At 42.7% G+C, this 17,500-nt stretch overlaps 1 protein-coding gene across 1 annotated transcript in view; it reads left to right on the forward strand.

Annotated features, from left to right (window-relative positions):
• ptprn2 (protein tyrosine phosphatase receptor type N2) overlaps positions 1-17,500 on the forward strand; it is a 460,965-nt gene that overhangs the window by 277,428 nt on the left and 166,037 nt on the right. The window contains exon 13 of the mRNA XM_037546545.1: positions 3,518-3,582. Coding sequence (XP_037402442.1) covers positions 3,518-3,582 — 65 coding nt within the window. The remainder of the gene's footprint in view (positions 1-3,517; positions 3,583-17,500) is intronic.

Raw genomic sequence — 17,500 nt, forward strand, 5'->3', positions numbered from 1 at the left:
CTATTGCTCATATAATAGTGCTAGGTAAAAACAGGGCGCCCCTCTGTGGGATTAATATTGCTTACAGCAGCTCTGCCTAATTTAGGAATCTGGACAGCTGGAAAAAAACCTGAGCAAAATCCATTACAAACTTGGGTAGATTTGACATTACAGCCTCAAACACAGCAATATTTGGTAACGCCAACGTTTTGTCTGTTATGTTTATATTTATTATAAATTGTGCCATAACCCTGCTAGAAAAACCAGCATAGACAGCATGGCTGGTCACCAGTAAAACCAGCATATGATGTGTTTGCTGTTATGCTGGTCACCAGTAAAACCAGTGTATGTTGCATCTTGGATGCTGGTATGCTGGTCCCCAGTAAAACCAGTATATGTTGTGTTTGCTAGTATGCTGGAAGACCAGTAAACTGAGCCTATGTTGTGTTTTAGATGCTGGTATGCTGGTCCCCAGTAAAACCAGTATATGTTGTGTTTGCTAGTATGCTGGAAGACCAGTAAACTGAGCCTATGTTGTGTTTTAGATGCTGGTATGTTGGTCCCCAGTAAAACCAGCGTGGGCTGTGTTTTAGTTGCTGGTAGTATGATGTAGTATGATGGTCAACCAGTATGACTATGCTGAGTGATCAGATGAACCAGCATCAGACCAGCATAATCCAGCTTAGACCAACTTGGATGCTGTGATCCTGTTGGCACCCATCTCAGGCACCATGAACCACAAACTGGGCCTTTCAGTATTACATTAATAGCCAAAGGATGACACACATTTGCACTATTCTGGTTCCAAAGGTTCCTGTGCAATGGAAAACACCCTAATGAGGGCTAAACAAGCAGGCCTAGCACTCTCAGTTCCCTGACCATCAGAAGTGCACTATATTGAGCATGTTTGAGCTCCTTGCTTGTGAAGGTTTCTGGGAAATGATGGAAATGATATTTTACAGACCGGCTCTTTGATTTGTTCCAATCAAACAGAGTCTGGACTTTTAACACCAAGCCCAATTTGGATCTTCATGCTTACAAGTTGCTCTTGTTTTACTGATGAAATAAATAGAGCCAAGTTAACTGATCCCACTTTATATTAAATGTCTCTAATAACTGTGTAGTTACACATGAATAACATATGCAACAACAATGTAATACTGATGATTTGGCCAATATTATAGAGGTACAGCCTGTGTAATCACACTTGTGTATCAACTTCAGGTTTGCCTCGTGTAATTACACAAGTATCTTTTTTGCTGCACTACAGATCAAATCTTTTCCAGCAAGTAAAAGGAAGCAAGTTTTACATTACATTCCATTTGTTATCATTTATATTATAATTACTGTGGAATAACCGTGTTAAAGAAGGTAATCTAATCACATCACGTTGATTGATACCTTTTTGTAATTGCATTGTACTTATATAACAACTACACAGGAACCTTCCTGTAGTGTAGGGTTAAAGTTATTTTAAACGTACCTTAAATGCAGTGCCACCTTAAATTTACAGATACCTTAAGTCTACTGCCACTATAAATGCAGGTCAACCTTAAATGTTATAAGTACTATAGAATGACTGTGTTGTGACAAGGTAGCCTAATCACATCACATTGATTAATACCATTCTGTAATTACGCAGTACTTATAGAAAAACTACACAGGAACTTTCCTGTAATGTAGGGTTAAAGTTATTTTAAATGTACCTTAAACGCAGTTCCACCTTAAAATCAGTGCCACCTTAAATTTACAGATACCTTAAATCCACTGCCACCGTAAATGCAGTTCAACCTTAAATGTTATAATTTTACATTTTTATATTTAAGCTGGCTTAAAAAAAGGCAGCTCAATATGTTAAAACGTTAAAACGGTGGAAGACTGTTGATGGCCGCTTAAATGCTGCCTGGGCAAGTTGCTAAGACTTCCGATGCTCATTGGATTATGTCGCTACCTTAAATAAAATTCCACCTTAAATTCAATGCTACCGTAAAAGCAGTTCCACCTTAAATTCACTTCAACCTTAAATTTATAGATTTCTTATATTTATTTTATTTCTTCTTATTATTTTTTTCTACAATTATTGTTTATTTTTACGATTAGTGTTTAGTGTATTTTTAGTGTCTATTTAAATTCACACTTTTCCGGTTCACCGTCGATTTAATGTTATTGCTACACCACAGGGTAATGTAGTTTCAGCACACTGTATGTTCTGTACATGTAGTATTGACAATAAAGCTGACTTGACTTGACTTAAATGGAACTCCACCTCCAACTTCAGTCCCACCTAAAATGTAGTTCCACCCTAAATTCAGTGCCACCTTAAATCTGTTTCTACCTTTAATGCAGTCCTACCTTAAATTCTGAACCACCTGAAATTCAGTGGCTGTACAGCATCTACAGGAATTGGATGAATATTATGGCCATGCAAATTTCCTTCATGAGTCCCATCACCAACAAGATTCACATGGTATCACTTTATTTGAAGGCTACCTACATAAGGACTTCATGACGCATTCATAAGCACTGAATAATGTGTTTATGAAGCACTACTTGAACATTTATTAAGTGCTTATGTCGGTTCTCGCAACCTGCCATAAGATGTTTTATGAAATAAGTGACATTGTACTGACATAATAAGAATAAACGTTGAACATATTTACAGCACTAAACATTTAAAACACTATGCATAACTATTTATGTCAGCATTCATAAGACGACATTGTATTAATATCAGGTGAAATATGCCTGGAAACCACCCCCTCTTCACTCCATGGTGTGGATAAGATGATTGATGCAGTTATGTACAGTGTTTTAAATGTTTAGTGCTGTAAATATGTTCAAGGTTTATTCATATTATGTCACTACAATGTCATTTATTTCATAAAACATCTTATGTCAGGTTGCGAGAACCGACATAAGCACTTAATAAATGTTCAAGTAGTGCTTCATAAACACATTATTCAGCGCTTATGAATGTGTCATGAAGCCCTTATGTAGGTAGCCTTCAAATAAAGTGTCACTGATTCAGTCAAACGACTGTCCCAAGCATACTTATGAGTAATTTACTGTCCAGTGTGAAAGCACATAATGACCTCTGGGATGAAGAAAGGTCGTTTCTATTTTGGGTGTCCAGAAATGAACCATTTACTGAAAATAATGTAGTTTTTAATAAAAAATGATTCCAAAATGATTTTGTGTCGTAGTAAAATGACACACTAGTTCATATTAATGTCGTGTAAAACATGCATACTTTATAAATGTTGAATTAAACGCTCAGGAAGATGCTATGAAGTGTTTATAACATGTTATAAATGGGTTATGTAGACGCTCTTTAAGTGCAATGTTACTGAATAATTGCTGTAACATGGCAATGAAAACTGAGACCATTAAAATGCTGCGCTCTTCATTTTTCCTGGTGATTTTTGTTTAGAAATAGATAAAAAGATGCTTTAAAACAAACAGACGGTTCATAAGCATCACCTGCACGTACACAGCAACCCAGAGTTCATGCCGTTTCTCTCTCTCTCTCCCCCTCCAGTGGAGCAGAAGGGCCAGTTGGAGAAGCAGAGTGGGGTGAAGATTCTGGAGGCTGGCCTGAGTGATGTAAGTACGGAGAAATGATTCCTTCCTTCGTTGCTTCACCCTCCTCTTCCTCTCTCTGCTATGATGACACGCTGCCTCTCCAGTGTGCAACACAGCTCTCCTCCAAACACAAATCCTCCCTTCACCCGCTTCCCATGCCCTGCTCTACCGCACGCAGTCCCTCGCTGTGGAAGAACAGAGGGTTCCTCTCTGTGCAGTGCACTCCGTCCTTTACTGGGGAGCACAGACGCTTCCCTGCTGTAGGACGTCTACAGTCCTTTGTGCTGCGTTTTGCTCAAGGAAATGTTTGATTCCTTCAGATTACAGATTACAGATTATAGATTACAGATTACAGATTATAGATTACAGATTACTGAAAACGCTTACCTCTGAAGAAAATATTAAAAAAAACCATAACAGCTCTTCATGTAGAAAATTCTTCCCCTAAATAATGGGTGGTTCCTTACTCCGGACAGCTCAGGGAACGGGAAAAGTTACGGGAAAAAGAAATTTTCCGACTGTCGTGCTCGAACAATTACAGCTCCACTTCCTCGCTGTAGAAATTATTGTTATTCGTTTTTACTCTAAACGATAAATGCCTTCACTTCAGAAAATGTTCGTGTTCTTCTGGTAGTACAGTTATGGTGTGTAGTGCCTTGTGGTAAACACTGTCCACTCACTGTCCACTCTATTAGACAATCCTACCTTGTCGGTCCACCTTGTAGATGTAAAGTCAGAGGCGACAGCTCATCGGCTGCTGCACAGTTTGTGCTGGTCATCCTCTAGTCCTTCATCAGTGGTCACAGGACGCTGTCGGCTGGATGTTTTTGGTTGGTGGACGATTCTCAGTCCAGCAGTGACACTGAGGTGTTTAAACACTCCAGCAGCACTGCTGTGTCTGATCCACTCAGACCAGCGCAACACACACTAACACACCACCACCACGTCAGTGTTACTGCAGTGCTGAAAATGACCCACCACCCAAACAGTACCTGCTCTGTGAGGGTCCATGGGGGTCCTGACCACTGAAGAACAGGGTAACAGAGTATCAGAGAAACAGATGGACTACAGTCTGTAACTGTAGAACTACAGAGTGCAGCTATACAGTAAGTGGAGCTGATAAGATGGACAGTGAGGAGGTGGTCAGGACGTTCTGCCTGATTGGTGTGTATTCACACACACTTTTCCCGGATTCCTCTGCTGGTGTTAGAGCGCTGTGTTCCCTCACGCTGGACTGTGTGTGTGTTTGTGGACGTTTGTTGGCTCAGTAAGGGTCACTCAGGTTTCACTGTGTGTGGAGATCATGTCCCTCTGTGCAGCGCTGTGTTTCGATCCGTACGATCCCTCTGCGCCCTGCGACTTCAGATGTGCCGTAAGTGTCTGTGTCTGGGTCTCCATGTGAGGTTCAGGATGGACTTCCCACCCGACCGTCTGCCTGTCTGTAGGTGTGTGACGGTGAGGGTGTGACTCTTCTGCCGTGCTCACATCAGGCTGCCCACAGTATTCAGGCCAGTTTACATGGTTCTCCCCCCCCACGCTTCCTTTGATACTGGCGGTAAACGGAAAATGGAATAAGAAATGGGAAAAATATAGATTGGAGCAGCAGCTGAACCTGGCGGAGTCGTTTGGACACTCGTTTACACCTCCGTCCATTTGCACTTCAGGCTGAATGTGATTGGAATCGCGGCTAAAAAAGGATCAGAAGTAAAATAAAAGCTGCGGATTCATTCAAACGCCGTCCGCGGCTCCTCCAAACAACAATGCTGACAACATAATGACCGCATCCTTCTGAGTGTGGGTGAGTGTGAGCGTGTGTGTGTGTGAGTGTGTGTGTGTGTAAGTGTGTGTGTGAGTGTGTGTGTGTGTGTGAGTGAGTGTGTGTGTGTGTGTGTGAGTGTGTGAGCTTGTGTTTGTGTGTGAGTGTGTTTGTGTGTGAGTGTGTGTGTGTGTGAGTGTGTGTGTGTGTGAGTGAGTGTGTGTGTGTGTGTGAGTGAGTGAGTGTGTGTGTGTGTGTGTGTGTGATTGAGTGTTTGTGTGTGTGAGTGTGTGTGTGTGAGTGTGAGTGAGTGTGAGTGTGAGTGTGTGTGTGTGAGTGTGAGTGAGTGTGTGTGTGTGTGTGTGTGTGTGTGTGAGTGTGAGTGTGTGTGTGTGTGTGAGTGTGATTGTCATTAAGTAGCACTAAGCTGTTGTGTGTGTCACTGATTCAATAGGCTGTCGGCTGCACGGCGGAAAGCTAAACACACTCCGTCAATCAAAATCAAAATGAATGGAGTGAGAGAGAGAGAGAGAGAGAAGGGGGGGGCAGAGAAATGGAGATGGGGAGAGAGATGGAGAGAGATGGAGAGAGAGACAGAGACAGAGAGAGAGACAGAGACAGAGAGAGAGAGAGAGATGGAGAGAGATACAGAGATACAGAGATACAGAGAGAGAGAGAGTGAGATACAGAGATACAGAGAGAGAGAGAGGGATGGAGAGAGATGGAGAGAGAGATACAGAGATACAGAGAGAGAGAGGGATGGAGAGAGATGGAGAGAGAGATACAGAGATACAGAGAGAGAGAGGGATGGAGAGAGAGATACAGAGATACAGAGAGAGAGAGGGATGGAGAGAGAGATACAGAGATACAGAGAGAGAAAGGGATGGAGAGAGAGATACAGAGATACAGAGAGAGAGAGGGATGGAGAGAGAGATACAGAGATACAGAGAGAGAGAGGGATGGAGAGAGAGATACAGAGATACAGAGAGAGAGAGGGATGGAGAGAGAGATACAGAGATACAGAGAGAGAGAGGGATGGAGAGAGAGATACAGAGATACAGAGAGAGAGAGGGATGGAGAGAGAGATACAGAGATACAGAGAGAGAGAGGGATGGAGAGAGAGATACAGAGATACAGAGATACAGAGAGAGAGAGAGGGATGGAGAGAGATGGAGAGAGAGATACAGAGAGAGAGAGAGGGATGGAGAGAGATGGAGAGAGAGATACAGAGAGAGAGAGAGGGATGGAGAGAGATGGAGAGAGAGATACAGAGAGAGAGAGAGGGATGGAGAGAGATGGAGAGAGAGATACAGAGATACAGAGAGAGAGAGGGATGGAGAGATGCAGAGATACAGAGATACAGAGAGAGAGAGAGGGATGGGGAGAGAGATGGAGATGGAGAGACAGAAAGCGAGGAGGGGCGGGTGGAGATGAACAGATGGCTATCAGTTATCCGTATCAGATAGATGAGTGGAGATCTGAGTGTTGGCTAACAGGCCGACATTTGGCGATTTCATGCATATCTTGAATTGAAATGATTTGGGCTCCTCATTTGCATAATTTATTCACCAGGACGTACACAAACAGCGCGCCTCTGCGTTTTGAGGCCTGTCGAGCTGACTGACCGCTCTGGAGCGCGCGCCGTCATTAGACTGCAGAGAGGCTCAGAGTCGTTTGATTTTGCTCGGTTTAATGCATTAATTAATTGGACCTGACGGGCTTTAATCGGCTGTTTTGATGACGGTTGAATTGTTGATTGATTAAACAAATTATTTAAAAGAGTTCAAACAAAATTAGCTCAAATATTTTAAATACAAACAACAAATAAACAAAGTCTTACAAATAAAGCAGCTGAAAGGTCATTTATCGCTTCATAACTGAAGGACTGCGCTTTTAAGTCCTTCAAGGGTTCTGTAGTGAGGACAGTGGTTCGATGGTTCTTCAGATTGACTAACTTATATATACGTGTGTGTGTGTGTGTGTGTGTGTGTGTGTGTGTGTGTGTGTGTGTGTGTGTGTGTGTGGCTCTTGGCAGTCTTGCTAAATTATCCCAAAATGCTGAACAAGTTCTAGATATCGCTTAACGTGATGGTGAGTTCCAATGCGGTCCAGTAAAATTACACTGAAATACTAAACAGGTTCTAGATATTAACCAGGTAACTGTGTGTCACAAACCCCGCAGTACTGAGTAACTGTTTTGGCCAAAAACGTCTGAGTAGTTACATGTATGTACTAGAATAAAGACGGTTCTTTAAGTGTTCTTTAGTAAAGACAATAGTTGTATACAGAACCATGAACATGCAAAGAACCATTTGCATGCTTAACTGGTTCTTCACTTAGCTGGGGAAGGTTGTATGTGATTCTGTACAGAACCTTTTATGCTATATAGAACCATTGCCAAACGTTTACATATAGAACCATACACAACACATTCTCCATCCAAAGAGCCATTTAATCATGCAGTGTTCTACATAGAACCGTGAATACTCAAAGAACCATTTAAAGAACAATCTTTTTCAAGTGTGTATTTTAATAAATGAAGTGAGATGACAAGACGTTCAAAGAACTCCCTGATAATATCCAGAACCTTTAGATTTTTGTAGAACCTTTACATCATGTGGATCTTTAAAATGTTCCCAACACTCACAAATCTTTTTTCTCAAACTTGGTTCCTTAGAGGATCCAGGGGAGACCTCCTATGACGTCACTCAAAGACCACTTGGTTCCTCTCATAGAGTTCTATATTTTGAATCTTCCTCAAGCTCTTACAGCGTTTTTTCATTTTCAGTCTTGGTTCCTCTCAATGGTTCTTCCGCGTGTTCTAAAGGGTTCCTTGCATCGTAAAACGGTTCCTCAGGTTGACTGGGTCGAACGTAGCAGCCTCGCTGCGTAACAGGGGGCAGGGCCCGGGTGGTGGAGCTCGGGACTCGCTCCTTCCTCTGGTGCCTCTAGTGGCCGGCACCAGCGTTGTCCTCCTCCCGCCGTCACCCGCGTCCGTCGGCGGTGCTCGGGCTTTGCGCTCCGCCCCCTCCACACTCGCGGCTCTCTCCCCGGCCGAGGTTCACCGCCGCTGAGTGTTCGGGCCTGCCTGCCTCCAGTACTCTGAAGAACCATTTCACTGTGCACCATATGGTCTAGATAGAACCGTTTTCTTTCCTAAAGGCCCTTGAGGAACCACGCTTTCTAAGAAATCTGACGCGGTTCATGAGATCTCATCCTCGGTGTTTCCACTATTAAACATAAACGCACAGCCCACAGGAGTCGTGCGCTGACAATGAACGTAAACAAAGCCCTGTTTGAGATCAGAGCACCGGTAACACCCGCAAGCAGACCTCACCCCACCTTCACCCCCACCTTCTCACCCACCTTCATCCCCACCTTCATCCCCACCGTCGCCTCCACCTTCACCCCCACCTTCACACCCACCTTCACCCACACCTTCACCCACCTTCACCCCCACCTTCACACCCACCTTCACACCCACCTTCATCCCCACCGTCGCCTCCACCTTCACCCCACCTTCACCCCCACCTTCATCCCCACCTTCACCCCCACCTTCACCCCCACCTTCATCCCCACCTTCACCCCCACCTTCACCCACACCTTCACCCCCACCTTCACCCACACCTTCACCCCCACCTTCACCCCCACCTTCAACCCCACCTTCACCCCCAGCTTCATCCCCACCTTCACCCCCACCTTCACCCCCACCTTCACACCCACCTTCACCCCCACAGATTGTTTTCCGATCGACTCGGGGTCGTTGCCATGCCGGCGTGAGGCAAACACACCAGCGCCGAGATAGCAAGGATGAAGGGTATGACGGAAGAAGAAGAGAAGAAGAGAAGAAAAGAAGAGGAGAAGAGAAGAAAAGAAGAGAAGAAGAGAAGAAAAGAAGAAGAGGAAAAGAGAAGAAGAGGAGATGAGAAGAAGAGAAGAAGAGAAAAAGAGAAAAAGAGAAAAAGAGAAAAAGAGAAGAAGAGAAGAAGAGAAGAGAAGAAGAGAAGAAAAGAAGAGGAGAAGAGAAGAAAAGAAGAAGAGAAGAAGAGGAGAAGAGAAGAAGAGAAGAAGGCCAAGACAAAAGGCTTTTCGGCGCTGCTTTAAGAGCTCCAGCCATCTTAGCCCCGAACAATAACAGGATTAGCTGAAGTGCCGTCAGCCTGCGCGGGGACATAATGCCGCCGTTAATATTCATAAAGAAATTAAGCCAGGTGTGTGTTCACGTGTGTGTGTGAGAGACAGAGACGCGTGTTTTGTTAGGACGCGCTGATGAATATTCACGGCGGCCTCTCAGTGGAGGTGAGCATGTAATCAAGTGGAGTATTGACGAGTCGTGAGCTCCTATAAACCCGCTTTAAACACACCGCACAATGGGGACGGCGCCATGAAACGCGCGCGCGTGTGTGTGTGTGTGTGTGTGTGAAGACAAATGTCCTTACTTTCTAAACATTGCAAGCACTCAGGACCAGTAAAATTATTATTACTATTTACAGTATTTATTACAACTGAAAGAGCAAAACTATTTTTTATTGCTGCTGAGGTTTAGGATTAGGGTGAGGTTTAGGATTAGGGTGAGGTTTAGATTAGGGTGAGGTTTAGGATTAGGGTGAGGTTTAGGATTAGGGTGAGGTTTAGATTAGGGTGAGGTTTAGGATTAGGGTGAGGTTTAGGATTAGGGTGAGGTTTAGATTAGGGTGAGGTTTAGATTAGGGTGAGGTTTCGATTAGAGTGAGGTTTAGGATTAGGGTGAGGTTTAGGATTAGGGTGAGGTTTAGGATTAGGCTTAGAAAATCCTATTACCTAAAGATGCTTATATATCATGGCCATTGCACCTTTTTGTAACACATGTGAGATGTTACTATCACTACATATAAATACTTACATTATATAACACACGTGAGACATTATTATTGCTACTTATAGATTCTTACATTTATATAACACACGTGAGACATTATTATTGCTACATATAGATACGTACATTATATAACACACGTGAGACATTATTATTGCTACATATAGATACTTACATTATATAACACACGTGAGACATTATTATTGCTACATATAGATACTTACATTATATAACACACGTGAGACATTATTATTGCTACATATAGATACATTTATATAAAACACGTGAGACATTATTATTGCTACATATAGATACTTACATTATATACCACACGTGAGACATTATTATTGCTATATATAGATACTTACATTATATAACACACGTGAGACATTATTATTGCTACATATAGATACATTTATATAACACACGTGAGACATTATTATTGCTACATATAGATACTTACATTATATACCACACGTGAGACATTATTATTGCTATATATAGATACTTACATTATATACCACACGTGAGACATTATTATTGCTATATATGGATACTTACATTTATATAACACACCTGAGACATTTTTATTGCTACATATAGATACTTACATTTATATAACACATGTGAGACATCATTACTGCTACATATAGATACATTTATATAATACACGTGAGACATTATTATTGCTACATATAGATACTTACATTATATACCACACGTGAGACATTATTGCTACATATAGATACTTACATTTATATAACACACGTGAGACATTATTATTGCTACATATAGATACTTACATTATATACCACATGTGAGACATTATTATTGCTACATATAGATACTTACATTTATATAACACACGTGAGACATTATTATTGCTACATATAGATACTTACATTTATATAACACACGTGAGACATTATTATTGCTACATATAGATAATTACATTTATATAAAACACGTGAGACATTATTATTGCTACATATAGATACTTACATTATATACCACACGTGAGACATTATTATTGCTATATATAGATACTTACATTTATATAACACACGTGAGACATTATTATTGCTACATATAGATACTTACATTATATACCACACGTGAGACATTATTATTGCTATATATAGATACTTACATTATATAACACACGTGAGACATTATTATTGCTACATATAGATACTTACATTTATATAACACACGTGAGACATTATTATTGCTACATATAGATACTTACATTATATACCACACGTGAGACATTATTATTGCTACATATAGATACTTACATTATATAACACACGTGAGACATTATTATTGCTACATATAGATACTTACATTTATATAAAACACGTGAGATATTGTTATTGCTACACATAGATACTTACATTATATAACACATATGCGATGTGGAGTCTGTGTTTATTTAGGTGTTTATTTGTATAAATAATGTCTTGTATGTCTTACATGAATGTAAGTACTTATGTTTATATGTAATAACATGTAATAATAACAATAATAATACTGTATGACATTTATATTGCACTTCTCAATGACCCAAAGATGCTTACATTTACATTTAGTTACATACAATTTGGATGAAAATGAAACTTCCACATTAAACAAACCATGATGGCAATACAAATAAGACGTCTGGAGGAAGCTCAGTCACCAAAGCTGTGGAGGTTGGAGGAGGCGACAGTGAGCAGTCCAGCTGTAGAAGACCGGACAGTGCACACAGTGAGGTCAAAGAAGGTCAGACTGATATGAAGGAGCGAGGTTGCTGAGAGTTCGAATGTGAGGAGAAGAACTGTAAACCAAACGCTGGTATTTTGTGGGAAGCCGATGGAGGTTTTGGAGAACCGGTGTAATGCGGTGATGTGACCTCCTCAGTGAGGAGACGAGCAGCGGCGACCTCAACCCTCAGAAGTTTATGAAGTAATGAAGAGCTGATGCCTGAGAGAGGAGAGCTGAGGTAATCTAAGCAGCTAGAAATGAAAGTGTGGAGGAGAGATTCAGCAGCAGCCTGGGAGAGAGGCGCTCGGATTTTAGCAGTATTGCACCGGTGAAAGAAAGAGGTTTAACGAGGGAGCTGAGGTGGGAATCACGTTTAGGAGGTGGATCAAGGATGACACCCAGAATTCAGACCACAGAGGAAAGAGACAAAACAACGTCCTCTATTTAAAGAGTAAAGGAGCCAGTTTTACTGAGAGTAGACTTAGAACCGAGTCCAGTCTCATCACTGCTCAGCAGGAGTGACATGGGTTTCATACAGTTTCTAATTTCTGAGAACAAGAATTAAACGAATAACATATTCAACATTATTTACATGTAGATACCTACATATTGTCAGTGTTCGAACAAAAACCTGTAACATTATTTCTGCCAACTTTTATTTATTTTATTATGTATATATAATATATATATATATATATATATATATTTGTGTGTGTGTGTGTATATACAATGTGTACATTATTCCACACCAACACACATCATATATATATATATATATATATACATACACCACCTGTCCAGGGTGTATGCTGCCTTCCGCCCAATGACCAATGGGACATTTCGTAGGGTCCATTCATCATGAAAATTGCACATAATGTAAAGGTCATTATGAACAGGCATGTTCAAAATATGATAAACATGGAAAAAAGGAGAAACTAGATATTTTTTTCAGACAGCAGCGATATAAACACAGTTATAATAATATCTCATAATTACAGGCAAAGGTAAAACATTATTCTATTCTAGATTGTTGTCCTTTATGTTATGTGTAAAGTTCATGATGAATGGACCAATAGTAATGGACCTAAATGACTGACATTGAAATGAAAACATTCTGGTTCCACTGACGTAAAGTAGGTTTTTTCCTTCTTCTGAAAAGTTATCATTTTGGAAGATATGAGGTTTTATTCCAACACCAGCGATGTGCTGATGTTGCGATCGGGGTTCGGTCAAGAGGAGCGCAGCAGTAATACACCAGTATGTACTGATGTGTGTGTGAGTTTGTGTACATCAGTGCACTCCACTGTGAGTGTTTGTCTCACGAACAAACAGGACATAAAAGCGATCTGAGTAACACTTAATGCAGCTGTTATTATACACACACAGCTGTCTTTTATCCCGCTCTCTGGGCTGCTGTTATTGAGTGAATCACTCCATCATCTTCCATCACGGCGGCCCAATATATCTGCTCCAATATTACTGCAACATGCAGCCCTCACACATCACAACAGCGTTTCATGGGGAGCAGGACTGTGAATCTCTCCGCAGCCAGTCAGTTACATAATGATTCCTTTAGAAATGGCTCAGTTCATCATGAATTCTATAGTTACACTGATTGACAGAGAATGAGAAACCTTTTCGGTGAAATTATTTCTTTGTATGTGAGCCTGAAATGAGGGCGTAGATGAATTTTGGCATCGGGAAAACTACAAATCTCCATGATAGAGGGATGGCGCACATACGGCCTACCTCACAATCTTCCATAAGTACCACTGGCAGGGATGAACATTCTGCTGTTTGATTGTCATTGTTTTCTGTTAGCCGTGAGACAGATCGCCACAGTGGTGCTGTAAAGCATTGTGTAGCTCCCGTGAGAGGATCTCGTGCTGCTCCTCCAAAGTTACATAGTGCTATAGCAGACGTTCAAGCGTACCCAGAGTAGCAGTGACAGTTAAGTGAACACCACATACACACTAGTGAATACACACACACTAGGGGGCAGTGAGGACACTTGCCCGGAGCGGTGGGCAACCCTATCCACGGTGCCCGGGGAGCAGTTGGGGGTCAGGTGTCTTGCTCAAGGACACCTCAGTCATGGATCGTCAGCACTGGGGATTGAACCGGCAACCTTCCGGTTACATGGCCAGTTCCCTAACCTCCAGCCCACGACTGCCCCATTCTCACACTTATAAGTCTGTGTATCATCAAAATGATGGTTAAATACATTATTACACTATAATTTTAAGGTAAAATGCTGCTTTAATGTTGTAATCGTAAAATGCTCTGTGGTGCTCAGAGAAATAGAGCAGTGTTGAAAGACAGTGAGCGCCAAACGTCAACATGGAGTGTGTGCATCTTCCCTTTTCCTCCCTTTTATTAAACATCTATAATGTGAAAATTCTACCTCTCATTTAGGATATGTCTTAATTCCCCCTTGTCTTATATGACTTTAACTTATAGTCTTCCGTTACTGTAAAACACTATCACCTATTTTTTAGGCACCTTGAGCTGCCACCGGTATGAAAAGTGCTCTATAAATCACGATTATTGTTGTGACACTGTATTGAATCAAAAGTGTGCAGTGGTTTGGATCACTTCAGTAGCAAAGTGGCAGTAGAGAACATCTTGTTGGAGGTGTTAATAACAGCACACAAGGTGTGAGAGTCATTATAATCTGCTCATTCCTCTCTCTCTCTCTCTCTCTCTCTCTCCCGTAGTCAGTCTGCTGCTCTCTCGCTCCGCTGCTCTGGGAAGTTTGTGGTGTTGCTCTGTTTTGTTGGTAATTAGCTGTAATCATTCTGTCTCAGCAGGAGGTGCTGAACAGGAGGGCATTTCAGCTGGAGGAGAGAGAGAGACGTGTGTGCAGGCGCTCTGGTCATCCTGCTTGCTCTGTGAGACACGTTGGCTCCGGGCGATATGACGATCATGATGAATTACATCACAGTGCTTTTCTGAGCATATGATGGACACGATGAAAACACTGAACAGCTTCATGCACCATAAAAAAGATGGATGTGACCGTGGCTTGCAAACATTTGACCACCCCCGGTCAAATGGCATGTTTTGTTGCTTTTCTAAGTCGAAAAGCGAGCACATCGTCTAGCAGTTAGACCACCGTGGAGCTTCTCACTGTACAACGCTGTGAAAACCTCACCTGCATAGACTGGCCCTCCTGAAGATGCTGCTGCTGCTCACATATGTGGCCCGTTTAATCGGAGCCACTGCTTCTCCTGCGTTTCCTCTTTTCTGTGTTGTAATCATTTCCACTAATGTTAAGGCCTCACTCTCTGGTCATTTTCCTCTTGTGTCGACCAGAGAAGGATGGGTCTTGGTTCCTCTCAATGTTCCTTATGTAAGCCTTGAGCTGGTTTTGACCTGTTGGTCATACCGACCCAGTGCAGCACGCGGTTCAACGTCAGCGCAGCAGCGTAAAACTTTGGGAGAGTCTGTTCAACATAAATGATGAACTAACCTAACTTTGTGTAAATAGAGCTCAATATAGAAATATGTCCACATATGCAGTCGAGACTGACGCGGCTTTTTTCTGAATTTCTACAAACACCATTTCATTTTATAGTAAATGAGTTTGGGCTGGTTTATGTTTATGAACAGACGCCTACAGATCAACATAGTAAAGGAGCTCATCTGTGATCCTGAGTTTAAAGCCAGTTTTTATTCAACTTAAACTTGGAACTAAGTTGAATTAAGTTAATTAATATTTTAGTACTTTTACTTTTGATACTTAAGTACATCCATCCCATCTTTTGCCACCTATTTGCCTCCTTTTGCCTAAAGATGGGTACCGAAGGGCCAAGCGGGCCGCGGCTTCGACGGTTACTGAGGCAAAAACTCGGGTGTGGGAGGAGTTTGGTGAGGCCATGGAGAAAGACTATCGCACTGAGAAGGTTCTGGCAAACCGTCAGGCGCCTCAGGAGAGGAAAGCGGTTCCCGACCTTTTTGAGAAAGGGGACCGGAGGGTGTGTTCCAACTACCGGGGGGTCACACTTCTCAGCCTACCCGGTAAGGGCTATGCAGGGGTACTGGAGAAGAGAGTCCGACGATTGAATCTCAGCTACAAGAGGAACAATGTGGGTTTTTGCCCAGGTCATGGAAAACTGGACCAGCATTTTACCCTCACCAGGGTCCTGGAGGGTGAGTGGGAGTTCGCCCAACCAGTCTACATGTGTTTTGTGGATTTGGAGAAGGCATTCGACCGCGTTCCTCGGGGGATCCTGTGGGGAGTGCTCTGGGAGTACGGGGTGAGGGGCTCATTGTTACGGCCATTCAGTCCCTGTACAAACAGAGCAGGAGCTTGGTTCGTATAGCCGGCAGTAAGTCAGACTGGTTTCCAGTCAGGGTTGGACTCTGCCAGGGCTGTCCGTTGTCACCGATTCTGTTCATAACTTTTATGGACAGAATTTCTCAGAACAGCCAAGCGGCGGAGGGTGTCCAGTATGGTGTCCTCAGGATTTCACATCTGCTTTTTGCGGATGATGTGGTCCTGTTGGCGTCATCAGGCCGGGACCTCCAGCTCTCTCTGGACCAGTTTGCAGCCGAGTGTGAAGCAGTTGGGATAAAAATCAGCACCTCTAAATCTGGGACTGTGGTCCTCAGTCAGAAAAGGGTGGAATGCTCTGTCCAGGTAGGGAGTGGATTCTTGCCCCAAGTGGAGGAGTTTAAATATCTTGGAATGTTCACGAGTGAAGGAAGGATGAAGCGAGAGGGTGACAGGCGGATTGGTGCAGTGTCTGCAGTAATGCGGACCCTAAACCGGTCCGTCATGGTGAAGAGAGCTGAGCCAGAAGGTGAAGCTGTCAATTTACTGGTCAGCCTACGTTCTGACTCTCACCTCTGGTCACGAGCTTTGGGTAGTGACCGAAAGAACGAGATTGCATATAGAAGCGGCCGAAATGAGCTTTCTCTGCAGGGTCACTGGGCTCTCCCTTAGAGATAGGGTGAGAAGATCAGCGATTCAGGAGAGGCTCGGAGTAGAGCCGCTGCTCCCCCACATTGAGAGAAGCCAGTTGAGGTGGTTCGGGCATCTGGCAAGGATGGCCTCTGGATGCCTCCCTAGGGAGGTGTTCCAGACATGTCCGACAGGCAGGAGACCCCAGGGAAGACCCAGGACACGTTGGAGGGATTATATCTCTCGACTGTCTTGGGAACGCCTCGGTATCCCTCCAGAAGAGCTGGAGGAGGTGGCGGGGTAAAGGGAGACCTGGGCCTTTTTTCCCCCTTTTTTTCTTATTCGTCCTCACCACATACCCCCCAGATGAATAAATACATAAATAAATAATGGCCTGAACTGAACCATGGATTTTGGAGAATCAGCACAATCCTACCCAGAAAACCTTTTTTTTCTTCCTTTACTTCTTTATTTATGACTGTTTTTCCATCATCAACATTCCATATGAGCTCAGAAGTCTTGTGTAGGTTCTCCGGTGGTTCTGGATGGTAAATAAAATGTATCTGTGTTGTAGTCATGGTGACGTCTGGTTCCCATCACCACCACTGTAAAGACGTCTGAACCAGTTCACTCCAAACTGCTCTGAATCCCTCTGTTTTCACCTCACACACTCGGT

The sequence above is a fragment of the Pygocentrus nattereri genome, chromosome 2 (assembly GCF_015220715.1).
Source record: "Pygocentrus nattereri isolate fPygNat1 chromosome 2, fPygNat1.pri, whole genome shotgun sequence".
Classification (NCBI taxonomy): Eukaryota; Metazoa; Chordata; class Actinopteri; order Characiformes; family Serrasalmidae; genus Pygocentrus; species Pygocentrus nattereri.